Source organism: Cervus elaphus, chromosome 16 (assembly GCF_910594005.1).
Source record: "Cervus elaphus chromosome 16, mCerEla1.1, whole genome shotgun sequence".
Taxonomy (NCBI): Eukaryota; Metazoa; Chordata; class Mammalia; order Artiodactyla; family Cervidae; genus Cervus; species Cervus elaphus.
Window position 1 is genome coordinate 41,059,771 of NC_057830.1, and position 18,354 is coordinate 41,078,124.

The following is an 18,354-nucleotide window of genomic DNA, read 5'->3' on the forward strand; positions in this document are numbered from 1 at the left end:
GGAGCAGCGGCTGCGCTTTGCTGGAACAGCCATAAAGAGATATCCCACGTCCAAGGTAAGCGAAACCCAAGTAAGATGGTAGGTGTTGCGAGAGGGCATGAAAGGGCAGACACCCTGAAGCCATAATCAGAGAAAACTAGCCGATCTGATCACACGGACCACAGTCTTGTCTAACTCAATGAAACTAAGCCGTGCTGTGTGGGGCCACCCAGGACGGACGGGTCATGGTGGAGGGGTTATGTTATTAGGGACAATCAAATTTAGAATCTTCATCTTCTTGCTGGACTGAACTTGTATCAGTATGAGATGCTCCTTTTTATTGCTAGTAATGCTTCTTACTTTAGACACTATTGGACAGTGATATTGCCACATCAGTTTTCTGTCCTTGTTTGCCTGGGTATCTTTTACTTTCACCTGTCTGTGGTCTTCCATCTTAACACGTACCTCTGTGAATAGTGTATGGTTTTAATTTTAATCAGGTTGACCCTTTTTATCTTTCAATGAGAGTATTTGCTCTGTTTATAATTTTGATATTTCAGGGTGTAGGTACCATGTGGCTGTTTGTTTTCTGCTCGTCCCACCTATTCTGTGTCCTCTCGTGCCTTCTGTTAGAAGGATGAAGTGTTTTTCTAGGTCTGTACGCCTCTGTCAGGTGATCGGGTGTACATTCACAGATACAGCGTGTGTTCTACATTCAAGTCTAACTTAGTATTTTTACTGCCTCCCTGACACGACTGTTTCCTCCTTGTCACTGTTATCCTTTAAAATTTTAGGTATATTTTTGGCATTATCATCATCGTAGAGTTAATATTTACCCTCACTGTTACCTCACTGTTGGTCTTTACTTGTTTTTTATACTTCCGTCAGAGACTACTTTTCTTTCTCCCAAAGAACTGCCTTAATATTTTTTAGTTGGTGTCTGTGGGTGATGAGCTGTCTCATTTCCATTTGCCCTATAAGTCTTTAGTTTGCTTTCACTTTGGAAGGGTGTTTTTGTTGGGTATAGAATTCCAGGTTGGTTGGTATTTGTTTTTCAGCATTTCACAGGCGCCAGTCCATTATCTCCTGACTTCCTTGTTCTTGAAATGTCAGCCCTCAGGGTTGCTGTGCCATTAAAAGCCTTGCCTTTTTCCTCTGAGTGCTTGAATATTTTCTTCTTGCCTTAGGCACCCGCAGAGCTGCTGAAACCAATGTGTGGTTTTCATTTTTGAGTCAATGGTCTGATTCTCCAGCCAACTCTTGCCCCCGCCCCATCAGTCAGTTCAGTGACTCTGTGTCTGACCCTTTGCGACCCCATGGACTGCAGCGCACCATGCCTCCCCGTCCATCACCAACTCCTGGATCCTGCCCAAGCTCATATCCATTGATGGGTGATGCCATCCAACCGTCTCATCCTCTGTCATCCCCTTCTCCTCCTGCCTTCAGTCTTCCCCAGCATCAGGTTCTTTTCCAAAGAGTCAGTTCTTCGTATCAGGTGGCCAAAGTATTGGAGCTTCAGCATCCGTCTTTCCAATGAATATTCAGGACTGATTTGCTTGAGGATGGACTGGTTGGATCTCCTTGCAGTCCACAGGGCTCTCAAGAGTCTTCTCCAACACCACAGTTCAGAAGCATTGATTCTTTGGCGTTCAGCCTTCTTCCGGGCCAACTCTCACATCCATACATGACTACTGGAAAAACCATAGCTTTGACTAAATGAACCTTTGTCGGCAAAGTAATGTCTCTGCTTTTTAATGTGCTGTCTAGGTTGGTCATAGCTTTCCTTCCAAGGAGCTAGCGTCTTTTAATGTCACCATCTGCAGTCATTTGGGAGCCCAAGAAAATACAGTCTGTCACTGTTTCCATTGTTTCCCCATTTATTTGCCAGGAAGTGATGGAGCCAGACGGCATGACCTTCATTTTTTGAATGTTGAGTTTTATGCCAGCTTTCTCACTCTCCTCTTTCACTTTCATTAAGAGGCTCTTTAGTTTCAACCCCTGGAGGCATTTCTTATTCCCCTTTCTGTCTTTTCTCTCCCTTGAGGGGCCTCATTTATAGTTTTTAACAACATAGTTTAACAAGCGGGCTCCTTCCATATGTTCTAAACTTTTTTCCCTCTTATATATATATTTTTAACTGATCCATCCTTCAGTTCACTGATCCTCTCTTCAGCTGTGTCCAATTTGATGTTAAGACCAGAGACTGAGTTCTTAAATTCGGTCACTGTTATTTTAAAGTTCTAGCATCGGTTTTGATTCTCAGAAATTTTTCCTTTTGTCAGGTATATTTTTGAACTGGTGAAGTTTGCATCTGATACCTCTAGCATACCTGTGATATGCTGATATACAACTGACACCTCTGGATCTGTTTCAGTTCTATTTCTCTTGGTGCTGTTTGTTGTCACACCCTCTTTTGCTTCTTTGGTTGCATGTTGGACATTATGTTTGGAAAACCCTAGAGGTTCTGGTGATGCTGTCTTCTCCAGAGTTTCTTCTGATGCAGACCTCTAGTGGGGACAGAGCTCTCTGTTCACTCAGGGCCTGAGTGCCTTGAGGCTGGGGGGTCCTTGTAAGCTGAGTCTCAGCAGCCATCACCCACTTTCCCTCCCTGACCCCAGGGAGGAGCCCTCCAGCATCTCCGTCTGGAAGTCTGGGGTGCCTCCCAGGGCCCCCCTTCTTGGCAGGTCCTGAAGCCCACCGTCTGTCTTCTGAGCACCACGAGGTGATGGATACTCAGCGCTCAGCCGATTTGGGCAGAGTGTTGGGTACATTTTCTGTGCCTCCCTTTTCTTGGAGAGCTTGATCTCTAACATCCGGACTGACATGTCAGGCCTGCACTCGAATTTTTGTCTTCCCAGCCCAAGGGACCATCCAGAGCTGTGTTAGCCAGTCCCCTCTGCTTGACTTTTTCCCTGCCTTTTCTTCGCAGAGTCAGCTTTATTCAGATGCCCCGAGGGAAGGAGCAGCCCTCTCAGACTCCAGCTCCCTCACTGAGCTTCCCTTATTTTGATATCTTGGATTTCGACTGCCTAAGGACTCTTTACTGCCAAATTCAGACTTAAATTGAAGAAAGTAGGGAAAACCACTAGACCATTCAGGTATGACCTAAATCAAATCCCTTATGACTATATAGTGGAAGTGAGAAATAGATTGAAGGGACTAGATCAGATAGACAGAGTGCCTGATGAACTATGGATGGAGGTTCGTGACACTGTACAGGAGACAGGGATCAAGACCATCCCCATGGAAAAGAAATGCAGAAAGGCAAAATGGTTGTCTGAGGAGGCCTTACAAATAGCTGTGAAAAGAAGAGAAGTGAAAAAGGAGAAAAGGAAAGATGTTCCCATTTGAATGCAGAGTTCCAAAGAATAGCAAGGAGAGATAAGAAAGCCTTCCTCAGTGAGCAATGCAAAGAAATAGAGGAAAACAACAGAATGGGAAAGACTAGAGATCTCTTCAAGAAAATGAGAGATACCAAGGGAACATTTGATGCAAAAATGGGTTCGATAAAGGACAGAAATGGTATGAACCCAGCAAAAGCAGAAGATATTAAGAAGAGCTGGCAAGAATACACAGAAGCACTGTACAAAAATGATCTTCATGACCCAGATAATCACCATGGTGTGATCGCTCACCTAGAGCCAGACATCCTAGAATGTGAAGTCAGGTGGGCCTTACAAAGCATCACTACGAACGAACAAAGCTAGTGGAGGTGATGGAATTCCAGTTGGGCTATTTCAAATCCTGGAAGATGATGCTGTGAAAGTGCTGCACTCAATATGCCAGCAAATTTGGAAAACTCAGCAGTGGCCACAGGACTGGAAAAGGTCCGTTTTCATTCCAATCCCAAAGAAAGTCAATCCCAAAGAATGCTCAAACTACCGCATGTTTGCACTCATCTGACACGCTAGTAGATCCCTCATGGCTCAGATGGTAAAGTGTTTGTGTACAATACAGATGACCCGGGTTCGATCCCTGGGTTGGGAAGATCCCCTGGAGAAGTAAATGGCAATGACCAAGCTCAGGGTGAGAGTGAGGGGCAGCCAGCGCGGCAGCCAGCATCCTCACCGGGATGGGTTCTGGGGACGCTCTTGAGTTCAGGGGTGCCCTTGAGTTCAGGGGTGCCCTTTCAGTAGCCTCACTGGAGGCTTGTTTCGGGGGTGGAGGGGGCAGAAGCCCCCTTAGAAGATGTGCTCATTCCTAGCGGTGGTGGTTTCTGAAGCAGTGTATACTGTTCGGTTCGACTGTGACCCAGTACATTGCAGGGTCATGTTTGACGTTGGGCCTGAGCGGTGGGCACGGCCTTCCTTCTCCCGCACCCCACACTCACCTGCCATCTTTTCGGCAGCCCCTCCCCCCTCTCTGCACCCTTGATGGTGGGCCTGAGCCCAGCCCCCCTGTTACCACGGAGCCCCTTGTGACGGAGTGGGTTCCAGGTTCCGGGCTCCTGGGAGATGTGCTGGAGGCAGAGCCTTCGTGCCATTTCTTCTTGAGACGCTGGTGCTGGTGGTCATAGTGTGAGAGAGCGGTGTGTGAGAGCGGTGTGTGTGAGAGTGTTGTGTGAGAGCGGTGTGTGAGAGCGGTGTGAGAGAGCGGTGTGTGAGAGCGGAGTGTGAGATCGGCGGTTGTAGTGTGAGATCAGTGGTGATACCTCAGGTGCTGAGCTAACTGCCTGGGAAACAGCGGTTGCCCCCGAGTGGGGGGCTGCCCCCATCCACGAGGATGGGTCGCAGAAGGGCCCGCCTATGGGCGCTTTTCCAATGCTGCAACCCCAAGGCAAAGGCCAAGAAGACGAAGAAGTTGGCCTCGACCCAAGTCCTGGAGGCAGAGTGTCCTGAGGTGAGAGCAGCCAGGGACTGGGCCCGTCGGATTGGCCCTCACTCGGTGAAGCGTTGGGGTTGTGTTTCATTTGTTAGCATGGCCGTGGGCCCTGCCGGCCAGGGCGTTTTGGCTTTCGTGGGCAGGATCGACCCCAGCAGGTTGACTTTGTTAGAGGTTGTGCAGGTGCTGCGTGGAGGATGGGCGGGGGCCCCACAAGAAGGGATACACTGGCTGGAACAGTCTCTGGGGCATCTGGATCGAGCTAGAGAGTCAGTCCTTGAAGGAGAGAGGCTAAGCCCCTTAATGTCTCCCGTCTTACAAAGCACAGACCAGTGTGTCCAGCATGTTAATAATGAGTACCTACTGCTTACGTGTATAACATATACCCTCATGGCTTCACATGTCTACTACATGCCTCTTACAAGTGTTGGGCAGTGTTCTAGGTGCTGAATACCCAGTATGTAGTGGGGGATGTGTAAGCCAGGGTTTTTTTACTTGTGCAAAGAAAAATGGAAGAATGAAAGTCTCGTTGTGGTACGGTTTGAGCAAGTTCACCACGTGGATGGCCCCGCGTGCACACAAATTGTGATAAAATACATATAACACGAATTTAACATTTTAGCCAGTTTATTGAATGACTTCGTGATTTCAGTGGAGTCAGGCTAGCAGATGGCCTTGGTGTGCCATCAGCCTCTTTCCCAGAGGAACACTCCAAAACCTGGTGGCCTTGTAGATCTTCCCTTTCTTCTTCACTCTCCTCAGGGGTCCTAGGTCACTTGTCTGCGTGTCGTTTAAGAATCTGTTATCCATTTTGTTGTTTGGTTTATGTTTAGGAAAGTTTCTCAGACTTCCCTGGGTCTGGAGAAGGCAGGCTGGATTCCGGGTTCTCTTCTCCGCGTGCCTGCCAGGTCGAGGCGGAGGTTGAAGGCCAGTCTGAGTTGTGCTTGTCTGTGTGGTCTTGGGGTCAGCGGACCCCCTTTTCTCCAGAGGGGCAGGGAGATCCTTTGTGTGGAGCCTGGAGAGACTTGATAGGGTCAGCCTTCACGGTCTCGCTCTCTTTTTCACTTGTGTTTGCATTTAGTTACCTCCTCATTTAACTGTTTTCTAGGAGTTGGGAACATATAATGAAGAACTGAAGGTGTGCAGGGAGCAGCTTCTTGCCAGAGAAGAAGAAGTTGCTCAGCTGAGAGCAGAGAGGAACAACACCAGGGTCAGTAGGCGGAGTCTCCCGTGCTGACCTGTGCCCGCGGGGCTCACCGCTGGGCTCCGTGTTGCTGTCTTTAAAGTCTGTCTGGTTTTCAAGTCATTTTTCACATCTTCCCACTGGGCAGACCGAGGTGGATCAGCTTGGGGTTCTCATAGTTTGCTTCAAATTTATGATGAGAGCGAATGTAATTTTAGTACATTTGAGGGGGGAGTTCTCTTAACTTCCATTTTTGGCCATGCTACAGTTTATGTGGGATCTTAGATCCCGGACCAGGGATTAAAACCCATGAGCCCTGCAGAAGTGTGGAGTCTTAACTCCTGGGCCACTGGGGAAGTCCACTCTAACTTTAGACTGAACTGGCGGGATTCCGACGTGCCTTAGCATGGTTTTGGCTTTAGCGTGAGGCTGAGAGGAGTTCTCGGCCCTGAATTCAAGTGTGAGGTTGAAGGTGCTCCTTTGACCCCTCCCTGCAGCTGCTGCTGGAACACCTGGAGCTCCTCGTTTCCCGGTATGTACCATCCCTCCGGATAACGGCGGACAAGCAGCAGGCGCAGTCCCCAGCCGGCATGATCAGCGAGGTGGAGGTGCTCAGGGCGCTGAAGTTTCTATTTGAGCACCACAAGGCCCTGGACGAGAAGGTACCAGCCACCCGGCCGGCCTGCATTTGTACACTTGCTGCCTGGTCAGGTGGATGATGCACGTATTTATGGAACTAGTTGACTTTTGAGCTTCTTGAATTCTTGTAAATACAGTTTTTCTGTAAGAAGTCAGAGTTTTATATGGTTTAACAGCATTGCCTGAGTACACACTCAGCCTTATCCGAGTCTTATACAACCCTGTGGACTGTAGTCCAACACATCCTCTCTTCCTGGGACTTCCCAGGCAAGAATACTGGAGTGGGTGGCCATCTTCTACTCCAGGGGATCTTCCCGACCCCGGGATCCAACCTGCCCTCTCGAATTGGCAGGCGGATTCTTTACCACTGAGCCACCTGGGAAGCCCCCAGTTAAAAGTATTAGTTGGCATAAATGTCTCAAGATTTATTATCTTCTGGCTATCAATTTGCAATTAAAAACTGGGTAATAGAATGGTTTTAGGATAACATTTTTTCCCTCTCCAACTGAGAGTTTAAAGCTGTGAATAAGCAGATTCTCTTGACGTTGAGATCAATGAGACACTCGGTGTATTCTGTTACAGTGGCCATGTCATCAGGTGAGTATACAGGAAGAAGTGCACTAACATATATGCCCAGATCAACACACAGTGACTCGGCCCCTTCTATTTCAGTTGAGACAGCAGGCCCGCGTGCCGGCCACCGTGGCCCAGGCCTTCGAAAGAGACGAAGGCGTGTCTGACGGCGAGGGCGACGGGGTCACCCTCCTCAGCTCGGCTGCTCAGCTGCCGCCCAGCGGGCAGATGCTTCAGGAGCAGCTGGACAGCATCAATGAAGAGATCTGGTGGGTGTGCCCGAACTCAGCTCCCCAGAAACTGGGCTTCTCCGAGGAGCTGTCTTCTCCTAGGAGAAGTCTGAGTGTTCCATGGTGAGAACACTGACTACAGGCCTGCTTCAAGGATTTTCAGTTCTGAGATCGCCCTTGATGAGAGAGCTGAGTCAGCCAGGGCGTTCTGTCCACAGCTGGTGTCAGCACTCTGTGGGCGGGGGGTCTTGTGGGGTGTCCCCCCACAGCTCTGAGCCCCAAGGTGGGAGACGTGCCGAGGTGGTGTCCTCTGTGGCCCGTGAACCCACCAGCACTGAGGGTTCACCCTCGTGTCCCTCGGAGCCTCCCACGCTCTGGTGAGAAGCACCTGGAACAGAAAAGCTGAGGTTTGGGGTTGGCAAATTCCCCTCAGATCCGCATTTCCCTTTTTAACTTAGCACAGTGTGAAGATTGGCTTGTTGTAAAGCACTGGTCCAAGGACATGTGTTTGAGTTTTTCTCAACTCATCAGTATGTTTAAGATGTTTTCTCTAGACACCGTCTTGGCAGTTATAACAGTTTACAAAGCGGGATAGAATCCGAAGGCCCGCCTCGTGGTGAGCAGGGGGCCATGGGTCTGGGTGCAGCCAGGCGGCCGGGGGCCCCGAGGCCTGCCTGGGCCACACCCGCACAGCCGTGCCTCCTGTCCTGAGGTTCCGTTCAGAGTGGCCGCGGGCCGGTGACCCTGCGCAGGACCCGGCAGAGCTGCTGCTCGGATTGTTCTCGTCACGTCAGCCCAGGCCGAGGTGCCCGTTCCTGTTGGCCGAGCGCGGGGGGTTCAGGGGGAAGGCAGGGGTGAGCGGCACAACCAGCAAACGCAGGTGGTGCCGCCTGCACTTTTGGCCCCGACACAGACTGCTTTCTGGGCCGTGTTTGAGCACAGACGAGCTCAGAAAGGTTGTCTTTCCCCGTCCCCGCAGGAAATATGGAATGGTTACATATTAATGTTTCTATTTTTACAGCACGTTGTCAGGTAAAAGTGATTTTTCCTTATGCAATATGTTGACTTGATGTAAGTGGTAAATTCTGTCCTTCAACTTGTCACCAGTGAAAATCTTTCAGGACATATAAGTAGTGAAACTGGAGAGGTTACGACCTGCAAGAATCTTGTATTTTTTTTAACAAATCATTTTATATGCATAATCTAGTATTTAAACTGCTATATAAAATCATCCATGACACATTAGGGGAGAAGAGCAGTCACCGTGAATTCTAGGTGAATGCGGCACATTGACATGAATCCAGAAACTCACACAAAGCTGGGGGAGAACTTCATCAAGTGATGTGTTGGTACATATACACCCTTAAAAAAAAAAAAATCAACTCAGCACTTCATCTGGTCTGGAGACTTGTGTTTATAAGGTCAAGCTTGTTCGTGAATCGCTGTTTTGATGGTGCAGAGTTCCTGATTCCCAGTGGAAAAGACTCGAGGCTCTGACGTGCACCTCAGCCCTGAGAGCAGGGATGGTGAAGGTTGTCAGTTTCAGGCGTCTCCTCACGGGGAGAGAGTCGCCACCCAGGCCCCGTCAGAATGTTAGAGTAAATGAGTCAAATCAAACGTGAATGATCAGGGGCAAGTTTGTAAGACTCAATGCTAAGTTATACTAAGTTTGAGAATATTCAAAAGAGGGAAAGTCGAACCTTTTTGCTGCGATGTTAATTGAGCAACTGTTGCTGGAATTTGCTAATCATGACACAGAATGCAAGCCCAAATTTGTTGTCCAGACACGTTCCTGTGCTGACAAAGGCAGGTGACGAGTTTTGCTCTCTCTTAGGTGGATCCAAGAAGAGAAGGAGACCACGGAGCAGCGGGCCAAGGAGACTGAGAGCAGGGTGGGCAAGGCGAGCTCAGGCAGCCTTCGTCGTTTTAAATCAGTGAGCTCCCTCGACCTGTATTTTGCCTCCTCGCTTGCCAGCTCCTGCCCGCCCAGCAGTGTGCCCGCCACGCCCCGAATGAGGCGTCGAAGGCCAGCGCGGAACATAGACCGGCTGGGCACCATGCCTCTGGTATGTGTCTGCCTCCTCCCTGCCGCGTCCCTCCTCCAGCACACTGGTTTTCTTTTTTTGTTTGTTTTTGGTTTTTTTCTCCAGAAGAAAATCAGGTACATTTGCCACACTCAGAGGTCTATGATTTTTAAAACTACCTAGTCTTTAATCATTCTGTAATCGCACAGCGACCAATTAGTCTTGATATTTGGACCACTGGCTTAGCACGTCATCATGAGCTCAGCCAGAGCCTGCCTCTGTGACGTTGGGCCTGGCCTGTGCTGGGCGCAGCAGCTGCAGGAAAGTTTCTGTTCTCAGGGAGCAGACAGCTTTGTGAAAGTTCTCATGGCAGTTCTCATGGCGTGTGAAAACCGTGCAGCACATTTTCCACTGGGGATGCCTGGCTGCACGGTGCAGGGCATGCGGTGGGAAGAAAACCAAAAATCTAAACTGGTCTGCTTGCTGATGGACCTGGCCGCGCACTCAGGCCCGCTCTGCGTGTGAAACCAGGTTCAAAGCCCGGTGCCCCAGGGCCCCAGGGAAGAAGTCGGGCTTCCTCACTCTCCCGAGTCTGACAACGGGATGACGACCTAGGGCTTTTGGTGACAGAGTGTGCGGCTCTAAAGCGCATGGTCAAGCTTTCTTGTGTGTGTAGCTTAGGTATCTGAGTGCGTTGCTGTTTACCCCGTGAAATCACATTTACAACACTCTGCTTTGTACCTGCTCTTGTATTATCACCTTTTCTGTTACCACCCATTTCACGTTAGCTGCATTGTTAGTCAGCATATCATTAAATTAACTGTGAATCATTTTAGATGCATATGAAGTGGTAACTAGTCCATTTTGTGGTCTTTTGACACACTTTTTATAATTTGCGTCTTTGGCTAATTAGTTGGTATTTAAAATTCTTGACGATTTCTCTGTGGTTTCATGCTTGATTTCTTTCCGAGTATTTGTAAAAGAACAATTGTGTACATTTTGTCCTTGTTGTTGGAGTTCTCTGACGGTGTGTCTGCTTTCATCATTGGTTTGGATTTCCTGTCTCATCCTGTTGTCTGTTTAGCCGTCGTCAATCCAGACCCCAGCCTCCCGTCCCCCCCACCCCAGGCTGTAGTTTCCCCATCCATCTCCCCTCCCATCCTCCCACTTGCTCTGGTCTCTGCAGTGCTGAGTCCACAGCGTGTGTCCCTTTAGTCGTGTTTGTGCTTTTCTTCATGGCTCATTAAATGTTGTTTTTCCCCCATAGCAGTAAGTTTGAATTATTGTATCACTATGCAGTTACAAGCATAATGTAGATGGATCATACACTACATAACCTGTGCAATTTATAAATGAGAGTATGCTTACATAAAGAAATGATCCCCTAAGTGTAGAATTAATGGGCTTTTGACACAATCTCCTTTCCGTGTTGGTGCTTGTATTTAAGACTGTAAATCTCATCAGCTTTTGCATGGTTAATGTCTCTACTAGACTCTTTTACAAAGTATCTTCTATGGTTCATCAAATGTGAAGACTCCACCTGCTATTATGCTAGCTTTCATTCTTACACATTTTCGTAGGGTACCTGCTTTAATGAATTTATTTTCAGAAGTTTTAAGTCAAATTCTAGGTAAGGATTTTATATTAATGTCCAATAGGTGGTTAGATTTGTTCAGTGTTAAAATAGGTATTATGGTAACTTCCTCATCAGTTAAATTACTGTTTTAAAGTATAACATGCTTTTTATTAAGAGAAATAGGTTATAGAGAAGTTTGGCTGAGAACAGACAGCTGTTGAGGCCCTTTGATGTACAGGATGCTCTGCTTTAATAAATCACGATGTTGTATCAGACTAGTACCTTCCTGAGTAATAATTTGTAGTGTTTCTCTAGTAAATCTTGAATAGCTTATTTCACTCTCTGGTCAAAAAAAAAAAATGTTCTGTTTCCAGCTACTGTTCTCTAGGTCTTAATGTCACTTATAGGTTTGCCATCATTTTTGCTTTCCTGTATTTGCCTATACTGATTCTTGAATTTTTAGCTTCAAAGTCACAATCAACCTGGTTTCTCTCCATTTCTTTGCATGCATCTATCAGCCTAGTGATTTAAGGAAGCATCGTCGAAAGGTAAACTATTTAGTAATTTAGCACGGCTTTGTTTCTCTGTGAAGTGTTAAAGAGTGCTTATCGAGTCAGGTGACGGAACACTGTGTGGTTATGTACTGGTGAATAATTGACGTTTTAATGGAAGTTTTGAAACTCACCCACCACTTAAAATATGCTGATGGTTCTGTTGGAAAAAGGTCATTCGTTGAGACAATTGTAACAGTTTCCCTTTCTGCCACTTGTTTGCTTTCTAATCATCTCGCGCTTATTTATAATAGACATAGTAGTATTTATTATTTTGAAAATTTTATTTCTTTGGCCATGTTGCACAGCTTATGGGATCTTAATTCCCCAATCAGGGATCAGACCGGTGTCCTGGCAGTGAAAGTGCCAGGTCCTAACGTCTGGACCACCATGGAATTTCCGCTTAGTGTTTTCTTAAAAGCAATGACTGAATCAGAGCCATAGGTATTAGACTTGGGGGAAGCCCTCTAATGACGGGGGTAGCAGTGTGCAGGAGACTCTGCCAGCCAGGTACCGTGTCGAGTGGTTTCCGAGCCTGTCATCTAATCCCGCAGACACCCAGGTGAGGTCCAGGCTGCAGTTATCCCCATTCAGCAGACGTGGACACTGAGGCTTAGAGAGGCCGGGCCCCGTGCCCAGGCTCACACACCCAGCAGTGCAGTGCGGACTCGTCTGATCAGAGCCTGGACACTTAACCGTGGGGCCGTCCAGCCCGCTTTCCTCCAGAGGCTCTCGTGTCCCTCACAGCGTCCCTGATGGAGGGAGCGGCAGGAGGGAGCTCGCTTCCTCTCCCCTCTGGTCCCTCGGATGAGCCCCTGTTGTTGGAGTCCAGTGCCCAGAGGGCTGGCTGTCCTTGTCCCTCTCCCGCTCCCGGCCCAGTGACCGACCACTCCTGGGACCTTCCCGCAGGTCTCGGGCAGCCGCGCTCCAGTTGAGGCAGCTCAGTGCCCGGGAGCCCTTCTGCTGGGCACAGCGGAGCTGCTCCATCACCCTGGGGCTGGTGGCCTGCTCTGCCCTCCTGTTCAGTGAGGACACGGTCCTGCCCATCCTAGTCACGTGGGCACCAGGGGGGCGGGCTTCCACCTGGGGGAGGGCGGGCTTCCCTCCCGGGTGAGGGCGGCCAGGCTGGGGGCCCAGAGCCCTTCCTCAGGAGGAGGCCCGGTGAAGGGGCTGGCCGCGGCCCCTGACTTTGAGGCAGGTGTTTGTCTCCCCTGAGTCCACAGTCAACCCAGGCGTGTCACTTCCCCGCTCTGTTGTGTGTTGTTTTCTGATTTTTTTTGTTTGTTTGTTTGTTTTCTGATTTTTATAAAGGCTTATTGTAACTTGAATTTGAGATTGACCCCTGTTCAGTTCTGTGGGGATAATTTCTAGCCTCTGTAGCCTTTTGTTGCCTGAGCGTTCTTGTTAGAGATCAGGGGAGGGTGCAGTTTATCCAGCCGCTGTTAAACAGGCTCAGCTGTATTTTGCGCTAAGTCACTTTGTTGTCACCAAGCTTCTGTGGGGCTGCAGTGGATCAGTATTCTTTACAGAATCCCATTCAAAAGGCACAGGTTAGTTGGATAAAACAACACACTCATTGTTTATAAAATTACTTGCCGTGCAAGTTTCTACAGACTTTCCCTGGCTTAACCACAACCCAAATGTGTAAGTGAGACCTGTCTGGACCCTGAAGGGGTTAATCTGTTCCCCACACTGTTGCCACCACTGTCTTTCCTGTCCTCACACCCAGGACCAGCGGAAAAGCTGGGACTCCAGGAGAGATCATCTTTTTTTTGTTGTTTTAATTCGTTTATTTTTTAATTGAGGATAATTGCTTTACAGAATTTTGTTCTTTTCTGTCAAACCTCAACATGAATTAGCCATAGGTATACATATATCCCTTCCCTTTTGAACCTCCCTCCCATTTCCCTCCCCATCCCACCCCTCTAGGTTGCTACAAGATCATCTCTGAGTGAAGACCTAGGGGTGCTTTATGTAGACCGCAGTGAGTAAATTACACTGGAATTGCGTGTAAGCACTTCACTGTGTAGCCCCCGTCGTATGTTACAGAGAAATACGAGCCAGACACATGGTGTTCGCATGCCGGGTTAGGTGCCTTTCCTGTGTTTCACTTGGTGTCACGGGTTCCAGTAACCTGCATCATCACTACAAATGATCTTGGGTGGTGGTACAAGCTGTTTCCTTTTCTCCTTCAAACAGAAAGGTCTGGAAGGCTTGCTGAGAGGTTCCTTACCCTTGCTAGTGGTGCTTCTGAGCAGCATCTGGCGATGAGCACAGTCCTTTCATCAGGGCAGTTGGTGCCATGCAGGGTTCATGGGGCTGGCGTCGCTCTGCTGTCCTGCCCGGCGGGGCCATCTGGTCGCCCCATTCCAGGGAGGGCGGAGCCCCGCTGCAGGGAGGCTCCTGTCCGGGGTCTCTGCACTCAGTCAGGTGCTCTCACTGCCCCACGCCCGGCTTCTCTACAAGACAGTCCTTTAAGATGGCATTAAGCTAGTACAAGGCATTTTTTTGTACTTGGCGGATAGCATAGCTAATAGATTTTCAAATATGTTTGTGGTTATAATGTAAAGCCTGTATGATTGCCTTTTTTGACACAGTCTCTTGTTAGCCAATTTTACACTTAGCTCATTCCCTCAGATGCCAGCTCTACGGGAAGAGGTGCAAAATGACAAGAACACCATCAAGTGTGAAACCTCGAGCCCTGCCTCGCCTGAGTCTCTTCGGCTGGAGCAGGTGCAGACGGGGGCGCTGTGCGCGGCCAGCCCCGAGGACCTCAGTGACGCCCGCAAGTAAGGGGCCTGCGCGCCTCGTCAGTTTCAGGAGCCCTGCGCCTCTTGTCTTGAAAGAGGTGGAAGGATGGTTTTAAAGGAATCGCACTGGATGCGGTGTCTGTGTTTAGTGGTGAACTTCAGATGCGGGGGGAGAAGAGCTCAGGGACCTCAGTGATTTTAGAAAATGTCCATCTCTGCTGATAGACTCCTGTGGGAGCTTTCTTCCTGCTCCTGCTAGAGGTCTGCCCATCTGGGGCACATTCCTGATGGTGATGGCCCCGTGCCTCTCAGGTTCGCTCTTGAGGGTCCCTCCCTTTTCCTCAAGGGTCTCCTCTCAGGAGACTCTGTCCCCTCCTGTGGCTGACACTGTCCTCATTCGACCACCACCTGCTGAACTCCCGGCCTGAGCCAGGAAGCCCCCGACGGAGGGCACGAGTGGTCTCCTGACCAGCAGCCCTGCACGGTGACTGTCGCTCTCCTGCCACGGCCGGGGACGGTCACCCTGTGGGAGGCAGGGGGAGCTGCCCAGAGCGGGGGAGCTCGACTTCTCTGGGAGCCTCGTCACCTGCCAAGCGGTGACCCTGAGGGAGGGTCGGAGCGCCCTCTGCACCGGCTGGCCTGGAGTCAAGCCCTCCTCGGGGGCAGATCCAGTCAGAGACTCTCAGCTTCCTGGGGCGGATGTCTGTGGCTGGGAGCCCCCATTGCTCGTGTGGAGTGTGGTTGGTGAAGCAGACGCCACTGTCTGCTCGAGGTGGAGGCACGGGTGTTGCTGGTGGCCGGTTCTATCAGTCGGTCTTGGGGAGGGGTGTGTGTTTGCATGAGGGCGTTGGTTAAAGGGCGTTTTCTCTCCCCAAAGCTCGACGGACTCTCAGGACGGCCCCGGGGGCAACCTCAGCAGCAGCAGCAGCCAGGACTCCATGGACAAAGCCCCAAAGAAGAAGGGCATCAGGTGCTCCATCGGCCGCTTCTTTGGCAAGAAGGAAAGGGGCCGGCCTGGACACCCCGGCAAGGAGGCCTTAGGACCAGGTGGGTGCTTCCCCGTTCAGAGGAGGAGGGCCTGCAGGCATGTCCCTTCTGTGTCTCCCCCGCTGCCCCATAAGGCTCCTGTCACTCACGCTCGGGGTCCTCCTGGGAGCAGGAGCGGAGGAGGCGTCTGTCTTCTCGGTGGGTCCGAGATGATGGGATGAGTTAATGAGTGGGTAGGTGGGTGGATGGATGGATAGATTAGTGAGTGGATGGATTGATGAACCGATGGCTGGCTCGATGGGTGGATGGAATTTGTGAGTGGATGGATGGATGGATTAGTGAGTGGATGGATGGATGAACAAATGGCTGGCTGGATGGGTGGATGAATGGAGGATGGAATGAAGAAAGCAAATGTTTATACTCCAGTGCTAGAAACATATTCTGTGAAGTTGATTGATTAGGAGCTGGGCAATGATTGTTTCCCCCAGAACACTGACAAGTGTTTGGAAACGGCCCAAGTGCTCCTCAGTGAGGGGTGAGGTACAATCTGTGGACACCCTGCAAGGAACAGGCCCTCCTCCTCCTTCCTGCTAACTTCCCCATCCCCAGGAGCTCTCAGGGGTTCTGCCCATGTCCCCACCCCACCCCACAGCCACACAGGTCCTCCTCGGGTCTCCTCATCACACAGTGTTATCATCAGGCCCCATCTCGCTCGGCTTCATCTCCTTGAGGACAGAGTATGTTCATGTCTCTTCAGGCAGATATGTGTGAGTGTCTTGTTTGTGCTGGGTGTGGGATTTACAGCGATAAGTAAACCAGATGTGGTCTGGACCACAGTTAAGTGACAAGAGAGAAAAAGGAGCAGGTTATTAAATGCTATCCCTCTTATAAATAAATACAACGCTGAGATGGTGGTGCATTGATTATATACCAGATGCTGGATGTGCCCGTTCCCAAGCAGGTGCTGCCACCTCCCCATTTACAGAGGAAGACACAGTGATGGTCACGCGGTCAGGGAGTGGTGAGGGCAGCTTCACACCCACGCAGTGGGACCATGCACTTTGCCGAGCCCCAGCCACCTCTCTGGTGGATGCAACAGGAATGAGATGGTTCTATGGCATCACTGATTGAATAGACATGAGTTTGAGCAAACTCCAGGAGATAGTGAAGGACAGGAAAGCCTGGAGTGCTGCAGTCCACACAGTGGCAAAGAGTCGGACACAACTGAGTGACTGAACTAAAGCCTGGGTGTGTGCTAACCTGCTTCAGTCGTGTCTGACTCTTTGCGACGCCAGGGACTGTAGCCCACTAGCTCCTCTGTCCATGGGATTCTCCAGGCAAGAATACTGGAGTGGGTTGTCATGCCCTCCTCCAGGCCATCTTCTCGACCCAGGGACCGAACCCACATCTCTCATTATCTCTTGCATTGGCAGGCAGGATCTTTACCACTAGAGCCACCTGGAAAGCCCCAATGAACCCTGACAACTAGAAAATGCAGGAAATAAGGGCTGCTCCTAATTTAAACTGGAAGAGCAGCAAGTACAGGTTGTAACGAGGAAAACACACGATGAGGGACAACATTGCCGACAGAAACAAGCAGGGATGCATTCACCCACATAAAGAAAACATCTGTGCCATTCGGAAGAGGAGCCTGTCAACCCTTGGAGGGACAGTTGGAACCAGAATGAAAACCGAGGCCATGGTCAGCAGTGCCCACGCACACAGCCCATGTGGCGTGGTGTCACTCACCGGGCTTCCTGCGTCCCCAGAACTGCTGGCGGTAACATCTCTGAGTGTTAGGCCGGGCAGCGTCCCGAGTGAGCTAAGGCATCGCTGCTGTCCTTCCAGTGCTGCTGCGGGGCCCTCTGTGGGCGGCCACCCTCATCCCCTGCCCCGCCGCCCGCTGGGGCCCGACTGTCCCCCTGGGATCCTTTCAGCCCTTGAGCTTGGGTGTTCCCAGCCCTCCACCACACCAGACTGGGATGCAACTCAGGACTTGGGCTTGAGATATCAAGGCGACTGTGACTCTGGAAGGACACAGTCCTGGGACCCGTGAGAGAGCAGGAGAGCAGAGCCCCCACGGGGAGGAAGCAGAGTCGGGGAGCGTGCCCACAGCCACGGCTGCCTCCTGCACAAGTGCCCCTTCGCCTCTCCTTGACCTGAAACAGAGCCCAGCTGCTGCTGCTCCGCAGGTGCTTCCTGGAGATGCACCTCCTGCAAGAGCCATTGTCCTGCGGCTCTGGGGCTGCCTGAGTGTGCTCAGGAGCATCAGACAAGTGGAGCTGCCACGCCTCATACTGGAGGTGGGGGGCCTGATAGTGGGGAACGGCCTGAGGCCGGGGGAGGGTCTGAGGGTGGGGGAGGGCCTGATGCTGGACTAGGGTCTCATGCTGGGGGAGGGTCTGAGGGTGGGGGAGGGCCTGATGCTGGACTAGGGTCTCATGCTGGGGGAGGGTCTGATGCGGGAGGTGCCTGTCGCTGTGGGAAGGTCTGATTCTGGGGGAAGGTATGATGCTGGACTAGGGCCTGATGATTGCGGGGAACATCTGATGCTGGACTAGGATCTGATCCTGGGGGAGGATCTAATGCTGGGGAAGGTCTGATTCTGGACTAGGGCCTGATGTTGGAGGAGGGCCTAATGCTGGGGGCAGGGCCTGATGCTGGGGAGGGTCTGATGCTGGAGGAGGGCCTGATGCTGGACTAGGGCCTGATGCTGGGGGGGAATGTCTGATGCTGGACGAGGGCCTGATGCTGGACTAGGGCCTGATGCTGGGGGAGGGCCTGATGCTGGGCGAGGGTCTGATGCCGGACTAGGGCCTGATACTGGACTAGGGCCTGATGCTGGGGGGAATGTCTGATGCTGGACTAGGGCCTCATGCTGGACTAGGGCCTGATGCTAGGGGGGCATGTCTGATGCTGGACTAGGGTCTGATGCTGGACTAGGGCCTCATGCTGGGGGGAAACGACTGATGCTGGGGGGCAACCTCTGATGCTGGACTAGGGCCTGATGCTGGGCGAGGGTCTGATGCTGGAGGAGTGCC

The 18,354-nt window shown here is 50.8% G+C and overlaps 1 protein-coding gene across 1 annotated transcript; it reads left to right on the forward strand.

Moving 5' to 3' along the window:
• The first annotated feature begins 11 nt into the window (after positions 1-11).
• Positions 12-17,566, forward strand: LOC122710052 (liprin-alpha-1-like). The gene is made up of 10 exons (XM_043927497.1): positions 12-55; positions 5,909-6,010; positions 6,481-6,645; positions 7,295-7,464; positions 9,260-9,491; positions 14,214-14,365; positions 15,204-15,373; positions 15,486-15,511; positions 17,274-17,365; positions 17,482-17,566. Exons 3-10 carry the CDS (start codon positions 6,574-6,576, stop codon positions 17,564-17,566), a joined length of 999 nt encoding a protein of 332 aa, XP_043783432.1. The 5' UTR covers positions 12-55; positions 5,909-6,010; positions 6,481-6,573.
• Positions 17,567-18,354: the final 788 nt, after the last annotated feature.

What these genes read in the sequence shown, in the direction of transcription:
- LOC122710052 (XM_043927497.1), top strand. Translation starts at nt 6,574, where the DNA reads ATGATCAGCGAGGTGGAGGTGCTCAGGGCGCTGAAGTTTCTATTTGAG. An exon ending in ACAAGGCCCTGGACGAGAAG is followed by an intron (nt 6,646 to 7,294) that starts GTACCAGCCACC and finishes CTTCTATTTCAG; the next exon opens with TTGAGACAGCAGGCCCGCGT. An exon ending in GGCTGGGCACCATGCCTCTG is followed by an intron (nt 9,492 to 14,213) that starts GTATGTGTCTGC and finishes TCATTCCCTCAG; the next exon opens with ATGCCAGCTCTACGGGAAGA.